This window comes from Benincasa hispida, chromosome 2 (assembly GCF_027475165.1).
Source record: "Benincasa hispida cultivar pf3 chromosome 2, pf3_genome.v1.1, whole genome shotgun sequence".
NCBI classification, from domain to species: Eukaryota; Viridiplantae; Streptophyta; class Magnoliopsida; order Cucurbitales; family Cucurbitaceae; genus Benincasa; species Benincasa hispida.
The window spans coordinates 61,902,048-61,926,821 of record NC_143479.1 but is presented as its reverse complement, the minus strand read 5'-3'; the positions used below and the strand labels follow the sequence as shown (position 1 = coordinate 61,926,821).

The 24,774-nt window shown below is 32.0% G+C and overlaps 1 protein-coding gene across 3 annotated transcripts in view; it reads left to right on the top strand.

Moving 5' to 3' along the window:
- LOC120071257 (ARM repeat superfamily protein) overlaps positions 1 to 18,392 on the top strand; it is a 59,828-nt gene extending 41,436 nt beyond the window's left edge. For 2 of the 3 annotated variants that reach the window (XM_039023416.2, XM_090310897.1), the window contains 27 exons: positions 997 to 1,094; positions 4,421 to 4,505; positions 4,658 to 4,723; positions 4,788 to 4,847; positions 6,478 to 6,564; positions 6,745 to 6,931; positions 8,341 to 8,384; positions 8,462 to 8,590; positions 8,684 to 8,815; positions 8,910 to 8,962; positions 9,052 to 9,100; positions 10,165 to 10,223; positions 10,743 to 10,894; positions 10,981 to 11,150; positions 11,277 to 11,405; positions 11,486 to 11,571; positions 11,694 to 11,809; positions 11,951 to 12,063; positions 12,199 to 12,322; positions 12,752 to 12,873; positions 13,761 to 13,944; positions 14,023 to 14,248; positions 15,673 to 15,994; positions 16,592 to 16,731; positions 16,814 to 16,938; positions 17,055 to 17,256; positions 17,981 to 18,392. In XM_039023416.2, coding sequence (XP_038879344.1) covers positions 997 to 1,094; positions 4,421 to 4,505; positions 4,658 to 4,723; positions 4,788 to 4,847; positions 6,478 to 6,564; positions 6,745 to 6,931; positions 8,341 to 8,384; positions 8,462 to 8,590; positions 8,684 to 8,815; positions 8,910 to 8,962; positions 9,052 to 9,100; positions 10,165 to 10,223; positions 10,743 to 10,894; positions 10,981 to 11,150; positions 11,277 to 11,405; positions 11,486 to 11,571; positions 11,694 to 11,809; positions 11,951 to 12,063; positions 12,199 to 12,322; positions 12,752 to 12,873; positions 13,761 to 13,944; positions 14,023 to 14,248; positions 15,673 to 15,994; positions 16,592 to 16,731; positions 16,814 to 16,938; positions 17,055 to 17,256; positions 17,981 to 18,068 — 3,348 coding nt within the window. In that variant the 3' untranslated portion in view covers positions 18,069 to 18,392. The remainder of the gene's footprint in view (positions 1 to 996; positions 1,095 to 4,420; positions 4,506 to 4,657; positions 4,724 to 4,787; positions 4,848 to 6,477; positions 6,565 to 6,744; positions 6,932 to 8,340; positions 8,385 to 8,461; positions 8,591 to 8,683; positions 8,816 to 8,909; positions 8,963 to 9,051; positions 9,101 to 10,164; positions 10,224 to 10,742; positions 10,895 to 10,980; positions 11,151 to 11,276; positions 11,406 to 11,485; positions 11,572 to 11,693; positions 11,810 to 11,950; positions 12,064 to 12,198; positions 12,323 to 12,751; positions 12,874 to 13,760; positions 13,945 to 14,022; positions 14,249 to 15,672; positions 15,995 to 16,591; positions 16,732 to 16,813; positions 16,939 to 17,054; positions 17,257 to 17,980) is intronic. The other variant, XR_016527770.1, reaches the window with a different exon arrangement.
- Positions 18,393 to 24,774: the final 6,382 nt, after the last annotated feature.

The window sequence follows — 24,774 nt, the reverse complement described above, 5'->3', positions numbered from 1 at the left end:
TAGGGTTGATTATATAAATAATAGTATTTTATGTACATTAAGTGTAATATTTATATGTAGACATTTGTAAAATATATTTTTATTTGGTTGAGTTCATATGTCAAATGAATGTCAAGAATATTTGGAAAAGTATGTATGCAATTGAAAAGTACGTAACAAATAACAAAAAAAGAACCCATAAAATGGAGATTTTTTTACCGGAACATTTTCTGGCAAGAATTAGTGAAAAATAGAGATTTGTTCTCTGATGGTCCTCCAAATTTGGAGGAATTGAAAGTGGGATCGTTGAAGAAATATGGTGGCATTTCATTGGCCCCTAAGATGAAGGGGAGGATTCAATAAAAAAAAAAAAAAAAAATCATGACAGAGAATATCGAGCAATAACATGAAAGAAAGAAAGAAAGAAAGAAAGAAAAACTTTGAAAAAATAAAAAGAAAAAAATTGTAATCCATATTTTATTCAAACAAAGATGGGTAGAATTTTTGAATAAAAAAGTTTCAAAACAAAAATAGTAATCACAAAAACATATTATTTAGAGTTAAAAAACCTGTACCAGATACCCCAGACACATGAACTTAACTTTACACCCCAAACGCAGACATATGAACTCAGACTAAATAAATCTGCATCCCAAATACAAACATATGAATTCCACAGAAATATAAATTCCATACATCATATCTCAAGTCATCTCCCCAAACAGCCCTTTAGAGTATAAATATGATGTGCTTTTTAAACACTATACCTGGATCATGAAAAATTCTGTGATGAAAATTTATGGGATTTAGCTTTAAATAGGATTTTCCCTCTTAATCTATCAATTATTCACAGGAGGAAAGCAGAGAACAAATTGGTAGGAAGTTCAAAAGTGCAATTATGGAAGAAGTTACTCTCCAAATTGAAGTGGATATATATTGCATCTTCCTGAAAAGTAGAACTTTCTGTTTAAAGATGAATATGTTTTATGCACCCTACTTATATCATGTGAATCACAGGCCTGCGGAGTTCTTCATGCTGTTGAACCATTAAATTCATTTCTGGCCTCCCTTTGCAAGTTTACTATTAATTTTCCGAGTGAAGTGGAAAAAAAGAGGTATTTAGTTCTATATAAACCTATGTATCGATTTTAATTTTCTTTCTCAGTTCTCCCCTACTCCCATCATAATTAGCATATATTTCATATTTTGAAATTGAAAACATCTCTGTTCCTAATAACAATAGACATGGTTGAGATCAAGATTGAAGTTTAAAGTAAGATGTTTCCCTTTTAATTTGTTCTAATAGTTTTCTTTATCATTAGCTTATATTTGATATGTCCCTTTTGTTAGGCTGCTGGGTCGGGTTTTCTCCTACCACGGCCCCTTGGTTGTTCTTTTGTAACCTTGTCTTGGCCTTTTCTAATATGCTCCTCAGTTCTTATATTTTTTTAAAAAAAAAAAAAGAAAGAAAGAATGAAATCAAGTTTAGGGTTTAGATCAAGGTCGAATTTGAGGTTGGGATTATAATAGGGAGGGATGCATGATTATAATCTTAAGAAATTAAGATAATGGTTAGGGCAGTGACGGGAATGTGAAATGCATAATAATAATAATAATAATAATAATAATAGTAATTAATAACTGAAGAAGGGAGAATGAAAAAATTACTATTGAACTATAGGAGTTAGGTATTAGACTATGCCTCTCGATTTTTCAACTTGAGCATACCCTTAAATTTATTAAATTGCTTCAATTAAACCTTACCAATATGACGAGCATGTGTATAATGTATCATCTTGGTCTTCCCAAAAGATTATGTAAACACTTAGGACGTTTGATAATGTTCCCGTTTCCTGTTTCCTGTTTCTGTTTCTCATTTTTTTAGGAAACTGACTTATTTGATAACTGTTTCCATTTCTTATTTCTAAACTTTGAGAAACATTTCCAAAAATGGGTCTAAATTTGAGAAACTATAAAAAGTAGCTTCTCCTTGTTCCGTTTCTATTTATATAATTCCGTTCCAAATATGAAACAAAAATCAAATCTACTCAATTTTTTTTTTCTTTTTTGATAAGAAGATCAACTTTCATTGAGAAAAAAATTGAAAGAATACAAGGACATACAAAAACATAAGCTCCTAGAAGCCACCCCCAAAGAAAGAGTTTCCAACTAAGCATAATGTTACCTGAAGAATAATTACAAAAAAGCTTCAAAGCTGAAGCCTAAAGCGACACATGAAACCTTAGTAAGGACCAAATCTCACTTGGGTCCTTCTCAAGACCTCTAAACACCCCTTTGTTCATTTCTCCCCAAACATTCCACAACATAGCACACACCCCCCAAACCACAACAAACGATCTTTCTCTCTGAAAGGCGGATGGAGGATGAACTCCTCGACCGTCGATCCAATATCTCTTTGGCTTGCTAACTGGACATCAAACTCCTACAAATAGCAAGTCCATACAAACCTCGTAAATTGACCGTCCCAGAAAAGTTGATCTAGGTTTTCCTCTACCTTCTGACAGAGAATACAACAGAAAGGATCCGTTAGCGTGGATCCTTCTTAGCTGTAATGATCTGAGTTCAGGAGGAGTACATGAAAGAACCGATATCACATCCGAATGAGAGAGATCCTGAGGGCATGACAGTATGGTTAAGAAAGGTTTAAAAGAATTAAAACTTACTTCCTATACCAACAAGGTGCATCTTCCTTTTCGGTGGCTCAATCATAGAAACTCCAAAGTTAAGCGTGCTTACTTGGAGCAATCCTATGTTTGGTGACCTCCTAGGATATTTCCTAGGATGCATGCGAGTGCGGACAAAACATGCTGGAAGGACCAGTGTTGGTTTGTGGAGACAACTTTTACTTCTAGAAGCATTCAAGGCACGTAAGGACGACATAGCCAGGTCGCAGGGGAATGCCGGGGCCATCAGGTGCCGAATCCGGATTCAATAACTTCATTGGCAATGAGGACTCGATTAAGAATCTGTTTATCAGCCACAAAAGCACCTGGAGTTCCTGCAATAGTCGAGGGGAGCACTTTTCTCAAATGATTTGCAAGAACCTAAGCCAGGATCTTGTAGACACGAGCGATAAGACTAATGGGCCTAAACTCCTTAACCCTATTAGCATTCTCCTTTTTAGGGATCAGACACACAAAGGTTTCCACCATAGTCTTATTCAGGATGACTCTTTGGTAAAACTTTTGAACACACCTTCCAACTCCGCCTTAAGCAAATCCCATTTATCTTGGAAAAAGGTCATAGAAAAACCATCTAGACCCGAGGACTTACTTCTGTCACACCCAAAGACCACCTGCCTAATTTCTTCCAAGGTAAAGGGGTCACCAACTCCTCATCCTCAGCGGTTGAGATGGCATATCTGCCTGTTGGTCGCTAGGTGCACCCAGTTGTCCTTTGGCTCCATGGTTGTGCATTTAAATTCCAATTAATGCAGTTTATTTTTATTTCTTTCTTTTCTATATTAATTTCCTAGATTTCTTTTATATTTCTTTATTTTCCTTATTAATTTTCTATATTTATATGTTAATTTAATTTTAGATTTTAAAATTTTCAATATTTAGATTTTTATATTTAAATATTTTTTAATTTTGAAATTTGCAATACACATGTTTATTATTTTAAATTTTAAATTTTTTTATTTTTAATACATTCGAAACTGATTTGAATTTATGATATATAAGTTTTGTTCATTAAGACATTCATTTAGCTTCACTTAAATATTTTATAACCACGATATTTACATAAGAATAATTAAGTTTGAGTTGAAATAATTTAAGACGAATTAATTAAGTGAAAAATAATATTGCATATCAAATTTGAGTAACATTTGAAAGATAAAAACAATAGTTGTATTATTCTTGTTAATTTTGTATTGGAACCTATTTGTATTTAATAATGTAAATATTTAATAATTATTTTTTTTATTTTAATACATGTTTTATATTTTTGATTTTACATAATTAAATTATATTTAAACTATAAAATAAGAGGACAGGTATTGGAAAAAAATTCAAGAAACGAGAAACGAGACTTGGTTGTTTCTGTTTCTTTTTTTCAAGAAACAAGAAATAGAAATAGTTGTCAAACATATTTCCGTTTCTAGTTCTTAAGAAATAATAAACATGAAACGAGAAACAGGAATGTTATCAAACGGGCCCTTAATAGCCAATGGCTATTAAATATAGGTATTTTTACATAATTTGACATTTGAGGTTTCTCAGTCTGAATTGTCGAGCATTATTTTTACAATCATTTTGTACTTTGAAACTAAGGTGGCTCTTTATTATATGTATGTTCCTGCATACGGGTACGTACAGATGGACTGATGCACACCCTTGAGAATCCATGATCTTTGATTTTAACGACAAAACTGTTGTCATTTGAAAGTGTTATCCTGCTAAAACCAATATTTTTGCAGCATCCTACAGTCTCCTAATTCAAAACGATTGGAGCCCTTCACTGATCAAAGGGATACTGTCGTCCTTACACCCAAGAATGTGCAGGTTTATGTCGACTTTCCACATTCATTTGCTCTCATAGATTACCTTTTTTCATATTTATTTTCAGTTGTAATTAAATTATGCCTCCCATACTGAGTCTCTAAGTGTTATCTGATAGTTATAATTTAGTTGGTTCTCATAGTTTTGCAATTCAGGCCTTGAGGACTCTCTTCAATATTGCTCACCGATTGCACAATGTGTTGGGTCCATCTTGGGTGTTGGTACGTTCACTTTTTTCACTTCTTGTAATTAGATAAAGATTATGATAATAAGTGTTAATTTTAGGTCTTGGATACTCTTGCGGCTCTAGATCGAGCAATTCACTCGCCACATGCCATGACACAGGTATTCTTTTTGATGTATGATTGAGTATCCTCTTTTTCCCCTATGAAATGAAATGAGGGTTGATGTATTTGAACAGGATTGGTTTATAGGCTGCATAACAATATCCTTTTTTTACTAGGAAACAACACTTTTCATTGAGAGAATGGAAAGAGATTAGTGCTCAAACATACTAGACTCTAAAAGGAGTATGAAGGAAAATGCCAAAAAGAAAACAGTAAAAACATAACTGTAGTAGAGAAACATTAACTTCTAAGATTATCAAGGCTCAATAAAAGCAATCTTTCTTCAATAAATATCTTGAATTGAAATTCTTGCGAACTTCTTGGGTAGGGAGTACGATGAAGAAGTTTAATTGAGCCAAATCAACATCTAGCATAAGGTGAAAGAGTAGAATTCTGAAAAATGTGCCGATTCCTTTCGATCCTTAGCTTAGAAAGGATGACTTTGTTTAAGGTTCCTCCCTTGCTATGTATGGTTATGAAATAATTGCTTTGTGCTAGAAGGCCCCCTTTTTGCTTTGTATCCCCCTCAATGCACAAGAATTCTTTCAACATTCTCAAGCCCTTTATTCTATGGAGACAGATTGTGGTGCTTCAATGCCAACTAATTTAGGTATTATACTTGTCTGAGGAAATAAATTTGATTAAAAATGCAAGCTAATTTGGTTAAAATCTCTCCTATCCATTTTTTTTGGTTTGGAAGGAATGAAAGGATCTTTTATGATAAGTCTCTTCCTTGGGTTGATCGTTTTGGTTTAACTCGCCTAAGTTTCATCTTGGTATTCCCATTCCAAGCATTTTGCAATTTGTTTTATTTGGGATCTATGTCTTATGTAAATTGCCTTTATGATGTAGTAGGATTAGGGTATTATGATCAAATCCTTAATTGATTAGGATTTGGATCAGTTTCCATGATGGATTAGAATTAGGATTAGTTTCCTTGGTTTAGTAGGATTAGGATTAGTTTCTTTGATTAATTAGGAATAGGATTAGTTTGCATTCCAATTCTTTATGAATATAGTGATTGTCTTCTTATATTGACAACTTTTGATCATTAATAAAATTCTTATTTGGTATAGATCACTTTATGTTGCCTACATAATTTTTATTGTATTCTTAAATTTTATGCTTTGTGTTTTCATTATATTTCTTAGCATGAGTGTCTTTATATTATTTCAATGATTTATTTATTTATTATTATTGTTGTTAAATACCAACTAATTTTAGAGAGGCAGGATGCTTGTTCATTGTGTTCCTCATGTACGCAATCAAGAGTCCTTTTGCGGCTTATGGGTCTGGTCATTAGACAATTCTAATAATACACCATTGTCATCGTGTTCCTTAGGCAGTTATGATGACTAATTTGATCAACTAATCATTTGTACCAAAATATATGCAAAACCACATATACACCAATAATTCAAGTGGAAGACCCATACAAATTTTATTGGAATGTCATTGCTCTTTAGAACCATTTAGTCTTTTGAATTAAACTAGGCGGCTCTGTCTCCATATGCCGGCTCTCTGTTTTTCTTGATCACCTGTTCATTCATCCAGTGACATACCAGTTCAGTAGTTTGTATTGATTCATTTGTTGCTTTTAGCCCATTTGTTGCCTTTTATGCGTATAGGAGGTATCAACTACTGTCCCAAAGCTTACAAGGGAATCATCTGGACAATACAGTGACTTTCACATTCTTTCTTCTTTAAATTCTCAGGTAAGTTCTTAGTAAACATAAAGTTGTGCCGCTGTTCTTAAGTTTCGTGAAACAGGAAGAAACAATGAACCAAAGCATTTCTTGAAAAAGAATGCATCTGAGGGAATTGTTTCCAAAGCAGCCCACTGAATACCCATTTTATTGTGTGCTCCTAATTAACATTTGTCCTTCTTTTTGAAGCTATTTGAGAGCTCAGCTCTGATGCACATATCTGCAGTGAATTCCCTTCTTTCAGCATTATGTCAGCTTTCTCATCAGTATCTAACCAGTGGTTCAAGTGGTTTTGGATTAGCTTCAAGCCAGAAAATTGGTAGCATCAATTTTTCGGTGGAAAGGATGATATGTATCCTTGTCAATAATCTTCACAGTAGGTTTTCTATTTATTTATTATTATTTTTAAACATATTTGTCCACTTTCAATTTTATGTTTATTTAGTGCAAGTTTGTTGACTGCCTCAGTTATGTTAGTTTGTGTGCTAAACTCATATTGAAACATGTTTAAAATAGGAGCTGCGTCTTTATAATGCCATGTTATATTGTGAATCTCATATCACATCCTTAAAAATATTGATTCCGTTCTTTCTTTAAATTTGAGTTGTACAATGATTACAATAGTTTCCTCCAATTTACATGAACGCATTGTACTTTATGTTTACGTGATCATTGAAGTTGTAAGAAATTATTTCTTTTGTGTGTGGTTAATTGGTTATGTATTCACATGTTATGTGACAGTTTTCACATGCATTTCTATATTCTCTATTCATAACCCATTTTAACGGTTTAGAGTGTTTGGTAGAACTGACTATTTATTAATTTATATGAAATTACTTTTCAATTTTCTCTAGGTGCAAAATTCCTAGCTGCCTTTGAAATCAACTTTCCTTAGAATCTACCACCTCCTGTAACCAAATTTAAAAAGTTCCATTTGTATCTTTTATATATTGTGCTTTTTGCATCTCTTTCCCTCCTATTTCATCTTTATATATATGTATTTTTTTGTATTTAAACTAGAACAAAATTTCAAAATTTTGTCTCCGTCTCAAAAAAAACTAGAACAAAAATTTGATTGATTCAATTTTGTTTTTGTAACAATTGGTTTTCTCTGCTTTTTCCATTAATTTATTTACAGTGTACATTTTTCATTTTATAATATGTGGGGTAGGGGAATTGATTCTCTAACTTTGTGGTTGATAATATAAGTACTATGCCAATTGAGCTATGCTAATTTTGGCCAACAAAATAATTTGTAATTTAAATCACATAACATTTTAAACAATTATCAAATATAAAAATATCTGAAATAATATCATTAATTTGGTAATTATAACTAAATCACATAAATTTAGTGATTTGCCAAACAGCATCTGTTTTTTCCATGTTTAAAATTGGAAGGTATCAAACATTAATTTACTTCATATTACAACTACTTTTGCTAAAAGAACAATTGTTAGCAATTATTTTAATTAACACAAGCATCCCAAACTAAAATCTTTAGCCTTTTAATCCCAAACTAAGCCTTTAGCCTTAGAAGAAGGCTAAAAAGTGCATACTTTCCTAATTTTTTTTATGGTGTTTGGCTACTTAGTCAAAAGTGATCACGGACACAAACATACATTAAAGTGCATTTTAGAGGGAGCAACTAAATAGTGCCTTTTTCTAATCTCTCTCTCTCCCTCTATATATATATAAAATATTTCTCCCGAAATTCATTGCGAACTCTTATAATGTTCTGATTTTCACATAGTGAATGTGAATCTATTGTATGTTTTATAATAGGGGTTGAACCACTATGGGATCAAATCGTTGGCCATTTTGTTGAGGTAACAACATCATGCTTGCTTTGATTCCCATTTTTGCATTAGTTCCATTTTAACACTTCCCTAGAATGTATTTGCAGCTTGCCAATAACTCCAATCAGCATGTACGCAATATAGCACTTGATGCTTTGGACCAGTCGATCTGCTCAGTGTTAGGTTCAGAGCCGTTTCTAGATTTCACCTCACCTAATCATCATACCTCTTTGAAGGTGGTCAGAATTCTCGCCCTGGTCTTTTCTGTATCGTATTGAAAGTGAGAGAAAGCTAACTTTGATTTGGGTCCATTTGAGTGTCTGTTTTAGATCGAAGACAAGGTTGAAAAGCTGAGGTCACTGGAGTGTTCTGTTATATCTCCTCTGCAATCTTTATATTCTTCTTCTCAAAGCATTGATGTCTGCTCAGGATCTTTAAAGATTCTTCTGCATGTTTTAGAGGTAACTTATGCTACTAACTGTAGTTTTATGACTTCTCTCTCTTTCATGTATTGATGTCCGCCTAAGTTCATAATATTTTATTTGAAAAACTCAGAGACATGGAGAAAAATTACACTACAGCTGGCCAAATATTCTTGAGCTGTTAAGGTTAGTATCACTGATTATTTTAATTTCAACTACCTAAGCATCGTGCTATCATGTTTGGCTGATCCTCTCTAACTTCTGGTATTTTAAAGGTCTGTTGCAGATGCTTCTGAGAAAGACCTTGTTGCTCTTGGTTTTCAGGTTAGGAAATGATTTAACATTTGATAACTATTAAGAACACATCTTCAATATTTTACAGATCAATCTGCCGCTTCCTAATTCTACTATTCAGTTCATTATAGAAATCTTTTGTATAGTTTTAATGTAATTCCTTTGGCTTTTCTTTTGTTATTTCATTTACATCAATGAAGTATACAAATACATAAAAAATGGCCTTTCTGTTCAGTTGTGGATATCTTTCGTGTGTACAATATGAGTAATTGATCATACCTTGAGTTCAAGTTGATCTTGGAGAAGGTTGTTGCTTCATGCAACTCATCCACACTTTCTTCACGCGGGCATTGGATATTTATTAGGAATGGTTCTGAGTACAATGCGCAATGATCCACAAAAATGTTAAGGTTCATTGTTTTCCGTAATAAGCACTACAGGGTTGGAGAAGATTCTAGTGCTTGGTTCTACCACCCCAGCGAGCAATATTTTCTATTACGAATATTAAATCTCAATTTTCATGGAAGTTATGGATAACAACGCTGCTTAAATTTGGGCCAACACCTAAACTACCTAAGAAATAAATTATAATTCTTTGTTCGAGTTTCTCCTTTGAGCACTATTATCTTTTCATTCTATCCATGGAAATTTTGTATTTTTTTTTAATTATTTAAAAAAAAAAAACTTGGAAAGGGAAGGAAATACGCTTAAACTAACAGATGACTGCCAAGGAAATCCTTGAAGACTCAAAAAGTGCTCACTCAGAAGATTCCTCATTGTTAAGAATTTGATGATGATTTTGTTTTCTGCATTCATTAATTTTACTTTAGGCAACTGTATTTGCGTTTGATGCATTACTATCATTTGCATCCATCTGCTATTAATGTTTCTATACCAAATCCATGTTTATGTCCATCTGGTGCATTGAAAGGTGTAATCCATGCCCATCTGCTTTTACAGACTGTAGTTATCTTCCAATTGCTTAATTTTATTTCTGGAAAGTTGCATGTTTGAAGTTTTTTTATGACAGCTGAATAGTAGTAATCCTGTGTATTTCATGACAGCTGAATATTATAATTTGTGTTTCCTTTTAGAGTCTACGTGTGATTTTGAATGATGGACTTTCCAGCATACCACAGGAGTGCCTCCACGTGTAAGAGGATTTCTACTCGGAATTCTTATTCATTTAAATAGTTTCCTTATTTCACTCTGTTCTCTTCTCTATGGACCATGTTATGTCTACACTCTTCACATGTGTTCACCCAGCTATAATTTTCACAATTAAGACTTTTCTTCGAAGAATTGTGCTTAGTTCTTAATTTTGATATGTATTTATGCTCTTATTCATGATGATCTTCTGCCCTGGTACAGTAATTATTTTCTTGCATCAAGATGCTTTATTAGCCTTTGCCTCCTATTTTTCCGGAATGTAGAATATTTAGCATCCTTGTTCCTTCAGAAGTAAAACAAATCTGAAATCCGTTTGTCTTAACTGGAATCACTTGCTGGTGTTTGCCCACAAGGACCCAATTTGACGCAGGAGCTATCTCCTCTAGCTGATCTGCACATGCATAAAAACAAAAGCCAAAACTTGAGCTGCTAATGTCATGATTATACATTTCTTTGTATAGTCAGAGACAATCTTACTTTGATATCAATTTGGATATTGCAGATGTGTTGATGTGACGGGAGCATACAGTGCTCAAAAAACAGAGTTAAATATAAGCTTAACAGCAATAGGGCTTTTGTGGACTATAACCGATTTTATTGTGAAGAGGCTTTTACATGATCATGTGGGCGAGAAGGAAGCAAGTAGCCTCCCTGGTAAATACATAAATGGTTTCTAGCTTCTATCATTAGCTGTTTGAAGTGCTAACCCTTTTCTGTTACTAAAATGACCTGAAAAACAGACGTGGCTTTTGCCCCAAAACAATTTAATGATGAAAGGTGTGAAGAACAGATAGTTGAGGTGTCCAGTCACACTGATACCTCTCCATTCACAAACATGATTGATAGTAACAAGTTACTGTTTTCCGTTTTCTCACTGCTTCATAAGCTTGGAGCTGATGATAGGCCAGAGGTAGAATAATATGGAACTATATGCCCCCGTGCCCTTCATTTTGTCAATCTTGATGGGTTATATGTAGAATTATCTATGATTCCTAGGAATTATATGTTCAATGTCGGCACATTTGTTTGCCTCCAGGTTCGAAATTCGGCTATTAGGACACTCTTCCAGAGTCTTGGAAGTCACGGTCAAAAGCTTTCAGGAAGAATTTGGGGGACATGTATTTGGGATTACGTTTTTCCCATCTTAGACCATGCTTCCCACATGGTAACTTTTATGTGATAACATGATTAATCTTTTACCTTTCTCTGATCTTTCTGCTGATGGCCTTTGAACTTCTTGTTAAGGCTGCAACCTCATCCAAAGATGAATGGCAAGGGAAAGAACTGGGAACTCACGGTGGAAAGGCGGTTCATATGCTTATACATCACTCGTCTGTATTAATCTTGATCTTTGCCAAAATATAATCACTTATGTTCTATTATGTTACTTCCCTGACTTTTAAAAACGATGAAACTATTGTATATTATCTTCTCATACTACATGCATTTGCAGTCGTAATACTGCTCAAAAACAGTGGGACGAAACGCTGGTCCTGGTGCTTTCTGGAATAGCACGTATTTTACGGTCTTTTTTTCCATTCCTCAGAAGCTTAACAAACTTTTGGTCTGGTAGGTCAATGGTGAATGTTTTTGCTTGATTTCATAAATTTTCTTATTTACTTGTTTGTATATCTGTCATATCGTTTTAACACATCTTTAGTTGCTTTTTGATGGTGGTTTATTGAACGTTTCCTGCTTCTCATTCTGCAGGATGGGAATCTTTGCTTCTTTTTGTGAAGAATAGCATTCTAAATGGTAGTAAAGAGGTGGCGCTTGCAGCAATAAATTGTCTACAAACAACAGTTGTTTCCCATTCTCCTAAGGTAATCAACATTGATCAGAGAAAGTTTCTTTCATATGCAGGTTTCTGTTAGCTTATACTGAACAAAATTCATATCGACTCTCCAGATAAATGATAATATATGACCTGCATCTTTTCTCTTTAACTTGTGGAACAGGGAAACTTGCCAATGACTTACCTTGTTTCAGTACTTAATGTGTATGAGCTTGTTCTTCAAAAGTCACCACACTACAGTGGTACTGCTGCTAGCAAAGTGAAGCAGGAAATTTTGCATGGTCTTGGTAATGATTTACTTTTGATGAATATCTAAAACCATATTTCACATATATATCTCCTATTGACAAAAATGTTTGAAATAATTCCTAAACCATTGTGTAAGGAACTTCCTTACAATATAGGTATTATTGAATAGAAAACTTACCTTACGGCAATACACTCCTGACTCCCCTTCTCTCTATGAGAAGATTCTACTAAGCAAAAAGTTGAAAAAATAACAGACTCCCTGCCTGCTGATATACTCGACTTCCCCTACAGCATTCCCTTGCCACCTCATGATCTCCACTGACCAATTACAACTCTCCTTTCATATTCCTCACTCCTATGCACTAACTACCTTCCACGATTACTTTTTTTACCCCTCCTACTATGCACTACTATATAGTTTTCCGTGCTTAATGTTAACATGTCTATATCTGTCAAATTGCTTGCAGGAGAACTATACGTGCAAGCACAAATGATGTTTGACAACCAGATGTACACACAACTGCTCTCAGTTGTTGATTTGGCCATTAAGCAAGCAATAATAACTAACGAGAACTTTGAAACTGAATTTGTAAGTTTAGGGTAGTGTTAAGTTATTTTTGTTTTTACTCTTCATTCATATGTTCCATCATTTTCAATTTTAGGGTAGTGTATATATCCCCAACGTGATTGTTAAAGTGAAGAATTTAATGATATTGCTTGGAAACATGATGATTCAGTTTAAGACAGGAGGATTAAGATTGTGTAAGATGAGATTCTATGTTTTGGAGCTAGAGGTTAGCCTGGATGAATTGAAATATTAAAGTTAATCATTCTAGAAATAAAAGGAAGGAAATTACATTATCCTTGTCCAATCAAAGTGTCTGACTCCGAACTTTAGCTTCAAAATAAAATTTCTTTCAACAGACACTCATAACATTATCATTGTTCAACCAAAGCAGGTCTTCGACTAATCTTACGGGACAATCCGCCTGGTCATACAATATCTTGGTGTCAAAGAAATGCGTGTTGGTCACCTACCAAATGTTGTAGAGTTAAGCAGGTTGTCCCGTGATCAGTCAAGGTATATGCAAGCTGACTTGGACACTAACAAACACTTCTACATATGGGATTGAGATTGAAACCAATTATATGGAGTGGAGTTTGATTGAGCATCATGAATGAAACTATGACATATTCACGGTTCAAGCATCCAAATAATAAATTTCCAAATCTTGAAGGGGCTAGAATATGCAGATGAGTGGGAGTCTAAATTAAAGTGTTCCAGATTAGAATTATGTTGTTGATTTTGATGCAAAATTTGTACTCCCTCCATTCACATGGAAGTGACTCTTGTAGTTGTAGCCATCTGGGTTAATTTTCTGTAATACTTGTGAAAAGTTCCTACAGGACGTAAGAACATGATAGCAGTCTGTTGATTTCCTTAAAAATTCGCTGAGACATACTCTCTTTCTCCAGGGACATGTACCCCCTGAGCTACGAACAATCCTGGAGATATTACCACTTTTACGTCCAACTGATGCTATCTCTTCCATGTGGCTGATTCTGCTGCGTGAATTCTTGCAATATCTTCCAAGATCAGGTTCTCCCTCAATCCAAGAAAATGATGCTGATCAAACAAGCACTAGTTATCTTGTTCAAGGTATATTGACATTTGTTTGGTGCAATTCCTAGGTTTATCCATGACCTCTTATAAGTTGTGTATTTGCATTTATTTCAGCCAATCAAGGGAGGTTAAGGGATGAAAGGCATTCTAGAACTGCTTCTGCGACCTCAAACCATGAAGCTTCTCAGTCTGTCTCTCCAGGATCAGCAGCCGCACCAGTTGGCATTCAGAATGTTCTGTTTGCCGAAAAGCTGGTTCCTGCTTTGGTTGAGCTTTTCCTTCATGCGCCAATGGTTGAAAAATGTATTATATGCCCTGAAATTATCCAGAGTCTTGGAAGGTACAGATTTTTACACTTTTTTACTCAATTTTCTGAAAATGTGGTGTGGTAGCATGTAGGTAAGTTTGCTGGAAGATAGGCGTGAGTCCATTTTGTGAATTAGGGGTGGAAATGGTTTGGTTCGGTGGTCAAACTGAGCCGAACCGAATTTTTTAAAATATGAAATCGAACCGAACCGAACCGAACCGAACCAATATGCAGTTCGGTTTGGTTTCAAATTCGGTTTTGGCATTTTAAAAAAATCCATGTTATATATTTTTTTAATTAAAAATGGTTCGGTTCGGTTTGGTTTTAAATTCGGTTATTAAAAGTGGTTCGGTTTTAAATTCGGTTTTATTCTTTTTTTAAATATATAAATAAATATATATATATATATATTAGTTAAAAACGGTTTGGTTCGGTTTCAAATTCGGTTTTCGAAAGTGAAACTGAACCGAACCGAATTAATTCAGTTTCAAAATTTCTTCAAACCGGATCGAACCACATTTTTGGGTTTCACTGAGTTTTCGGTTCGGTTTTGGCATTTGAATGGCCACCCTTACTGTGAATATGAGAAGTAACGCATGTTAGGAACGAAGAAACATGGACATGGGACTGGAATATGGCTTGTCACCAGACTTGTATTAATCATCTAATGCTTTGTCAAAATATTTGAAAAATGTCTGAGCGAACTCAACTTTATTGGAAATGATTTTACTTTTCATGGACAGAAATTTAAAGTAAATAGTGCTTAAATGCTTCAAACCAAGTTTGACGTTTTACTTCTTAATTTAGGGGAAAAAATCAATTTATACCCCAAAACTTCGGAGGTTGTATCAATTAAAACTTCGAACTAATAATTGTAGTAATTTAAACCTAAACATTTATAAGTGAATCAACTTAGACCCTCCGATAGGGATTTATAATCTTTTTCAGTTGATTTCATTTTAAAAGCATCTCAAAAGCCTCCTGATATAAGTATTGTTCTTAAAAAATTTCACCTAAGTGACAAAAAAATATTATCACATAATTCTTCCTAAATGAGTAGAGCAAAGAGGAAGACAAGAAGATAAAAAATTATTCACAATAATGAAAAACCCCCTACCATCCATTTGATTCTAACCATTTTCTCTAATGTTATGTTAATTGTTGCATTTAAAAAGTCTTATACATGCATAAAAGTCATTTATTAATAACTTCAAAATGGAATTCAAATGGAGGGTGAATTATAATTAATTAAAATTTACTATTCTTTCATCATTGTTAAAATTAATTTTACAATTTTACTTCATAATTTATTTTAAATTAATTTAAATTACTACATTTCTTTACAATGATATTTGAACAAAAGTCTAGCGAGTGAAAAGGTATTTTTTCGTTCTTTTTATTTTAGTTTGTGATACATTTCTTTACAATGATAAACAACAGAGTACTTTGTCTTTTAGGTGTATGACAACAAGAAGAGAGCACCCCGATGGTGCCCTTTGGAGATTGGCTGTTGAAGGTTTTAACCAGATACTTTCTGATGACGTGCAAAACTTAACTATGAATGCTCTACCAGAGACATGTACTAGCAAACCAGCAAGAACTCGAATATGGAAGGAAGTTGCGGATGTTTATGAAATTTTCCTTGTGGGATATTGTGGACGAGCTCTATCCAGTTCACTCCCATCTGTGTCAGTGAAAGCTAATGAGAGTCTCGAGATGACTCTATTGAACATTCTGGGTGACAAGATTCTTAAATCTCCACTTGATGCACCTTATGATGTAATTTTCTCAAGCTGCCTTGAGTAGTGCAATCTCATTGGTTTTCTTTTCAAGTGCATTGACAAGATTCTTGCTATAGACGATTGATATCGACTCCAACAGAACAGGATATTCAAATAATTTGTAGTTATTTCCTTTAACATGAATTTTACTGCTAATGCCTGCACATACACACATTATTGTGGATTACATGCATGCCTGTGATGATTTCCTTGGTAATATATACCCAATCGACCTCGTTGCCCACATCTATCCTTTCTAATTTGAGACCTTTTCCATCAGCATATTGGTTCCAGCACACTTTTCTTAATATTTCATTTTGATTCACTAATTAATAGCCCATCGTTTTCTTCTACCAGATTTTTTAATATTATATAATTATTCATTTAATTTTTGTGGTTAGTGTTTGACTATGTGGAATTGGGTGCTCTATTGTTCATAGTTAATAAAGAGCTTCTCACTAGATACGAGAACCTTCATGTCATTTGTTAGACACTGAATTTATTTACAATATCATCTTATAAAGCATCCTTGACAGTTGCTCATTTCTTTATAATTTACTAATTTTCTATCAACTTCCAACATCATAATTCATAGGTTATCCAAAGATTAGTTTCCACATTGGACCGATGTGCATCACGAACTTGCTCATTGCCTGTTGAGACTGTAGAGCTAATGCCCATCCATTGTAGCAGATTTTCCTTGACCTGTTTGCATAAGTTGTTTTCTTTGAGCAGGTATTCTGTCATATGTTTCAGGAGGAGAATAAAGCATTCTCCTGTTTCCTAAGTTACAGAACTAATATTTTCCTGTTATCAGCTATGACAATGGAGATGATAAATGGAGCTCTACAAGATGTGAAGTCAGCAAAATTTCAATCTTGTTACTCATGACGAGATGCCAATCCATCTTGAACCGGTTCCCGATTGATGAGAATTACTTAGGTGCGCAATTTTATTTGCTTTTCTCAGGAGTAACTAAAAATGATTATCTTTTTATGTTCTTGGTGAATGTTGAGTTATTCTTCACTATTCCCTTTGAATTTTACTATTACAAGCAGGTGAACGTCCATTGCCTACAGCAAGGCTTGATGAAATTATTTATATCCTTCAAGAACTAGCCCGTCTCAAAATCCATTACGACACTGCCTCAGTTCTTCCTTTGCCTTCACATTTAAATATTGACTCGAACAAGGAGAATCATGATCGACGTCCTCACCTACTCATTTTATTTCCTTCCTTCTGCGAGCTTGTCATCTCAAGGTAAACAAAAATAGCCGTATCTTGAAAGAAACAATAATCACAATCCAGTTTAGATATTGTTTAAGATTAAGAGTCCATAGTAGTATAGTACTGGAGAAAAGTCGTTTGGCAATGTCAATAACTTTAAACTTTAAACTTGATATCTTTGTTTTGGACTTGAAAATGTGATAGTTAATTATATTAAAATGCCTGTCCAGTAGACGGTCAATATTAGAAATGGAAAGAACGGAGTCTTCAATAATCATATGCAGTGGCATAAGAAAAAAGCAAGAAACGCTTTGACATTGCACATTCTAGTTAAGATATACATATAATATAGAAAGTAGTGGTGGATAATGATGTAGTAAATGAAAGAGGAACATAGGATGCAGAAGCCTGAATAAACAAAAGAAATTTGTTTGAGTTGATTCTCACAAACAGTGTTTTAAAAAGCCTTTTCGAACGTGCACATAGGCTTAAGCCTCAGAAGACTATCACGCTTAATTGCGCCTTAAGCTTTGTAAACTGAGCTTTGATCTGCAGCAAATTATTCAATGTAAAGTTACTATTGCATTCAATGTTAAGTTACTATGTTCTATTTGTTTCTTTCTCTCCTTGAAATGGGAAATGTTAAAGTGAAGAACAACGTATGCATGGATACACTACCTGATGATAATAACTTCTATCTTACTATCCCTTTTTTTATCCATTTATTTATTTATTTTTCTCTCTTTTGGGTGGACAGAGAAGCAAGGGTGAGGGAGTTAGTCCAGGTACTGCTTAAACTCATCACCACGGAATTGACTCTGGATAAGGTTAGCTTAGCCAATTGAGTCGTCAAAGAATAATTTTGTTCATGTTCTTCGTACTATTCTTATAGAGTAGCTTGCTATGAGTGTGTATGTAAAAAGTAGTTGTGATTCCAGTTATATTTGAAACACCTTGTTCAAGCTGACTGCTTTTGTGAAAAGTGGCATTTATTTCTCTTTTCCATAACTCTAGGTTTTATTGATGTTATTCTTGTAATTTTTAGTTTTTAGGCTTAAAAGTGTAATATTTATTTTACTTTTCTCATACCTCCAAAGTTGATTTGGTCCTTCACTACATATGAACATATGTTTTTGTTTCTGTTGATAAATATTTGTATTGTTATTAAATTTGCAGTGCTTTAAATGAGTTTGTATTGGAGTGGTTTTGCAATTAAAAGGCTAAATAATAAAGGAACACAGCGATGAATCACCCAAGTTTCAGCCCTTAGGATAAGTAATTCCGACATTACGATTGTGCGGTGCCCTTTTTATATTATGAATCAGGTTAAACTTTTATTTAGTCTTGATTTCAAATACATTTAGAAATCTAAGTAATCAAACATATTTATATGGATGTATATATGACTAATTATAACTTAGATAATTAGCATACTAACTTAGGTGATCGGTTTAAATTAACAAAGGAAATAAATAACATAATGTGAGTGGGCACAATGCATTCACAGTTCTATAAAGCTAGCTTAATTCTATAAAGCTAGTCCATCCTTGTAGGGTATGTGTTGAACTAAATGACTTAGAGATTTTTAACTCATAATAAAAAGACGAAATAATTTCTTCATTTATAGATAAATCATAAGGACAAAACGAATAAAAGTACAATAAAAATCAGCAAAGAAAGAAAAAAAATCAACTTTCTTCCGTCCTTACAACAATGTTTTTACTCTCTTAAAATGCTATCTTGGCTTGATTTAGCCTCTTTCAAGAGAATCAAGCTTACAATTCTCTCATCGGGATGTGGATGATCTAAAAGCCTTAACTTCATATGAACTTTCAAAAAAGGATCTAAAGGCCTTAACTTCATGTGAACTTTCATTTTTGAGGTCTAAAATCATTTCTCTCTATAGGTAGCATGAAAATTATCTGAGGATTGAATTTTCCAAATGGATAGATTAAATGGCTTTATACAAACTTCAAAGGAGTGAGTAGTTGTCGAAATTGATGCTCCAAATTGAGCTAGGAAAATTCAGAGCGAACTAACAACTCAAGACCCAAAATCAACAAATTTGTTCTAGTTGTGAAAATCCCGTTCTACCTAATCAAGGCATAATGTAGCTACATTGGATTTTTGCCTATGGACGATGCAGTCGCATCCAGGCAGAAATCTAGTTAAAGAAAAAAAATGCTAGAATAACCCAAAGTGCATTTAAGCATGCAATCACTAGTTTTGACTCAATTAGGATTAATCGAGGACCTTTATTTATCATTATTATTTTGTTTTTGAGAAGAGACTAATCGGAGACTTAAATGACTCATTTTCTACCCAATGATGACATGGTTTAACCAAAACTTTCTAATAAAAAGCATACAAATATGACATGCATCATATATATGCATAATTTATACTTCCAAATACTCTCAAATGAACAATATAGTTTTCTTCTTGTCCATGTTTGTTGCACATTCAATGACTTGTCCTCAAAATTTGTCTGACATCTTACTTTCTAACATGCTTTTAGTCATATTAAGTATTGTTATGTTTTTGGAGTCAATGAGATTGTCATAGGAAGATGAATTCCATTTTCTGTACAAAAATTCTTGTGTTAATTTAAGACATTTATGTAATAACCACATTTTTTTTTTCAACGAGAGTTTTAAATTCTTAAACATGACGGACAGGTTAGATTTTTACTTAACACAATGAACCTTGGTTTTTTTTTTAGCCAAAATCATCAATAAATAATAAGAAACAATTATTCTTACCAAAATATTTTGATTTGATCGATCCATGAATTAACTCTAGTGATCTTCTTGCTCGTGAAGAAAATTCTTGTGGAACACTCTCCCTTGATTACTTGTCATAAAAAAAAAAAAAAAAAAAAGAGTACGGAGAATCATTTATCAACATAAATTTCGTAAATATCTTAGATTTTGAATTACTTCAATAAAAGCTTTTAAATTAAATTTTGGACTAATTTAACATTTTTACCATTATTTTAAAAATTTTGAAATATTTAATTCTTTTTTTAATAACCTCATCTTCGAATTTTAACTTTGTTTTTGTTATGTATTACTTTCGATTGATATTCATTTAATGTATCATATTTCAAATTTCATAATTTATATAAAACAAGGAAAAAAAAAAGGAGAGAAATGTGTAAAGACTATGCATACAAAAAAATAAAAATTAAATTCTAACCGTTATGCATTCACACACAAAAAAAAAAAAATTAACCCTATATCTCTATTTTTTTTTATTTTTTTATTTTTTTCAAATAAACCATTTTTATTAATTTTTTAAAATACAATATTGATATTATTAACCCTAAGAACAACTATTGACATTTACCAACTGAATTTGGGATATAATTTCTTCCATTTTTAGAATGAATAAGTCATGATGGATATCCATACTTTTCAATTCACAACCCATGAGGCTTTATCCATACGACATTTAGATATTATATGGTCTTAGTTGACACTTCAATATTTAAGTAAAGACAATTTGAAGTTAAAAGGATTCTTTTGGATAAAGCTAGTGAAATTATATCTTAAATATTTAATAATATTGTATGGTTGAGGTAAGTGTTAACGAAAGCATTTATAAGAACAAAGCTTCTAAAATCTATACGAAGTTATGATATTTTGCAAGAATATTTATAGATTTTTTAAGGGAATAGTTTATTACAATTAGTTTATGTGCCAGGAGTCGAATATACTTCGTTTGCAAATTATTGGTTGGGGAGCTCCAGGATAGCATACTAAGATATATATAGGTGTTAAAATGTGATTTTATATATATTTGATTCTCCATCAATTTTTAGATATCTTGAATGTATTTGCTTATCTAATTATTAATAATGAGACAAAATTTTCAATATTAAAAAAGAAATTAATTTATTTCATGATATGCATTGTTATTGTCTTATTCATAAGTTCAAAAGAAAATTCATTTGTAAAATATTACCAATCAAATGCAAATGTATTTACACAACATTTACAAAATATTAAGAGGCTAAATCATATATTATGGCCACAAATGCACTATCTAGAATTGATGTCCCGGCCCAATAAGTTAGTACATAAATATTCACAATAGTATTAAAGGTCAAGCATCTGATAATGATAATGGGAATTCGATCGTTTATGCCATGACTTGAAAAATGATGAAATTAAAATAATGTGGTAGTTAAATAACAGTTAAACAACGAAACTCTTGGAGAATTAGGATCCATAAAGAATAATAATCTTTCGATAAGGGGCTATCCTAATAACATGATTGCTAAAGTAGAAATGACAAAGAGTAGATGTTACTAAACATTCAAATTGATGTTGCAACATGTTTGAGTCCATATTTGAAAGATCCATCTTGGATTTGACACTTGAGATTTGGTCATTTAAACTTTGATTTGAGACTACTAGCTAGAAGGATATGGGGAAAGGACTACATGTCAAACATCTAGATCACTTTTGTGGTTTTTAGGACTTTCAATATATATAACCTAAATAAATAGGTCTAATTACACAATTATCTTAAACTTTTCTATTGTTACATGCATAGACTATTATTTTACACAAATTTAAACCAATTTACTTTTTTAGCTCTTCTAATCTTTTAGTTTGTATCTATTCAGTCTCAGTCTCTCTGACTTTAGGAAGGTCTTCCTATCAAGAACCTATGGTTTTTTTCATAAAAATAACATGTATATAATAATATTAATATAAAAAAGATGCATGTATGAGAAGTTTCTCATGGTTGTGACCTTTCCAAAATGGTCTTCTTTTCAAAACCTACAAGGAAAGTTTCTCAAAAAATCTGAAAAATTGTTCCACACATAAACGCAAACTTGAAAAAACTTGAAAAAACTTGAAAAAGAAGTTTTGAATAAGAAAACAAGATATATTTGATATATACAACACAATATATTTAATATATATTTCAATTATCTATTAAACTAGGACATATTTGATAAATGCATAAACAAGACAATTTGTACAATATATCGTCTCATATACTAAACTATATGCAACATATATGCCAGTATATTTGTAAACACACCAAAAATTGAACCATGATATGTGCAATATATTTACATTTTTCAAGTATATTTGACATATGCTTGAGAAGGGATGGTTGATTTTCAACTAGGAATATGAAAGAAAATAAATGAAATCTCTTAAAATTGAAAGAATGCGTTTATTATTATTATTGTGTTTATTATTATTATTTTTTGTCGTTTATGCATGGTTTAGATTTTTTGTTATTTATTATTTATTTTTAAAATTCAGCTGTTTAGATTTGAATGCTTTTTTTCTCCTTCTTTTTTAGCAGGTTTAGATGTTGAATGCTAATAGAATCGTTAATATATATATATATACACCTTAATTCTATTGAGAACATATGTTTACACCCTTAAATTTTAGAGATTTTACCTATTAAATTCTGAATTCTATCGATTAAAACTCTGAATTTTCGAATTGTATCAATAATATCGCGTGACTTGAATAATGTAAAAATGTAGAGTTTAAATAATAACTACATTTTGTTTGGATAAAGAGGTTTTCTTAAATATAAATTTTAAATAATGAAGTTACCACTATTATTCATTACGTTTTGGTTGAATACACCTAAAAAAGTGAGGATATAAATAAATTTACCTAACTTTCAAAATTTAGGGAGAATATTTTTCAAAATAATTAAAAAAAGACAATGACCTAGTTGAACTACATCTAGAAATGTTAAAAAAAAAAATAAAAAAAATGTACTTATCTATATCTGTATATTCATAATATATTTTTAATTTGAGATATGATTCAAAATCAAAGATTTTAATCTAAATCCCCTTCCTTCTTTTAAGGTTTACATTTTTTTTTCCACTTTTTTGTGTACTTCGATGGGTTGTTTTCATAGACATCTTATTTATTTGATATCATAAAATTACAATGAATATTTAAACGGCAAACAATTTATTAAAAAAAAGAAAAATTCTTATAAATAGAAAAAACTCAAAAATATTTACACTTTATAGCCAAAAGTTTTAAAAGTACCACTTTTGAAATTTTTTCTGCTATAAAGTATTAATATTTTTAAATATTTTTTTATATCTAAAAAACCCCTTAAAAAGACTGTCTTAGTTTTGATTTGTTCCCGAATATAAATCAAATTAAGATTGAGATTTAGTTTGTTAATTTATAAACTATGGTAGTGGTTGAAAATTTTCTTCGACAATCATTTTTTATTTAAATCACTTTGGCAATGAGAAACGTACTCATGTTTGTTTTTAACTCTCTTTTTAGAACAATTAAAAAAAAATAATATTTTGATTTAAATTAAAGTATAAAATTGAGTGGACTAGATCAAATCAAATTAAAAGTGCATATATATTTTTCATTATTAAATAATTAATATAGAATGCTTAAAATTATATAAGAAAAGATAATAGATTATTTAAATTGAAGTTTTTTCTTGAGAGATTTATTTAAATTGAAGTTTTATTTAGAGAGATTCATACTGAAGTTTGAAATTAAGTAAATAAATTAAAATTTTAAAATTAGGTATGCAATTAAAAGGTGCAAATAAAAAAAAAAATTGAATTTGTATCCCTCTTATATACGTATTCATACAAGCGACAAAATATTCACCATATTTCTCTAATTTTTTTCTCAAATCAATTATTTTTTTCAAATTTCTATTTAAAATACAATGTTCATTTTATTAATACGAGGAGAGTGTTCCCTTTCCTTTTATAATGGTTAATTGAAGGAGCATAAGTCTTTGATTCTTTGAGCTGGCCCAACCCAATGATGATTAAGTTGATTGGTTTAATATGATAGATCTATTATGCATTATTATTTGTTGAAGAAGGTGAACCAAAAACTTCAGCTCTCTGTTTCTGCTCACTTTGTTTGAAGCTTCGGTTCAAAACAATAAAACATAAAGAAGGTTGTTATAACTATTTTATATTTAAGAGCTCTAACTTTGTATAATAAGTTGTGTGTAAAGAATACAAGAAGAGTAGTTTTGTTTTTTTTTTTTCCATTTTTATGAAAAACTGATTAGAGAGCTAACAAACAAGAAAAAAAAAAAAGGAGAGCTGAGAGTTAGAACTCATCTGAGATTTCTTGTAATCTTGAAGCTATTTGAATAAAGCTAAAGACTCTTTACCAAGTGGATGTAGGTGGATTACAAACACCAAACCATTATATTTCTGGGTGTATTCCTTCTTCTCCTTCATCATTTTAGGTATGCATACTTAAATCTTCTTGTTTTTGGCCATGAATCTTCACTAATTTTACCTGCAAAACAAAAGAGACAGAGAGAGAAGTAGAGAGAATCGTATAACCCTAATTTTCATTTTTTGTTGAATGAGAAAGAGATGACAAGCTGAAAGAAAAATTTCTTACCACCTGGTTCACACTTTTTGAAACATAGCAGTTCAAGGTCCACTCGTGACAACTGATTCTTATCCTTTTCTCTGGGCTAATCAGAAAGGTAAAGAAGTGAAGAAGACTTTTGGGCCTTGGGTTTTCCGTTTTGTAGTTGGGCCCCCTA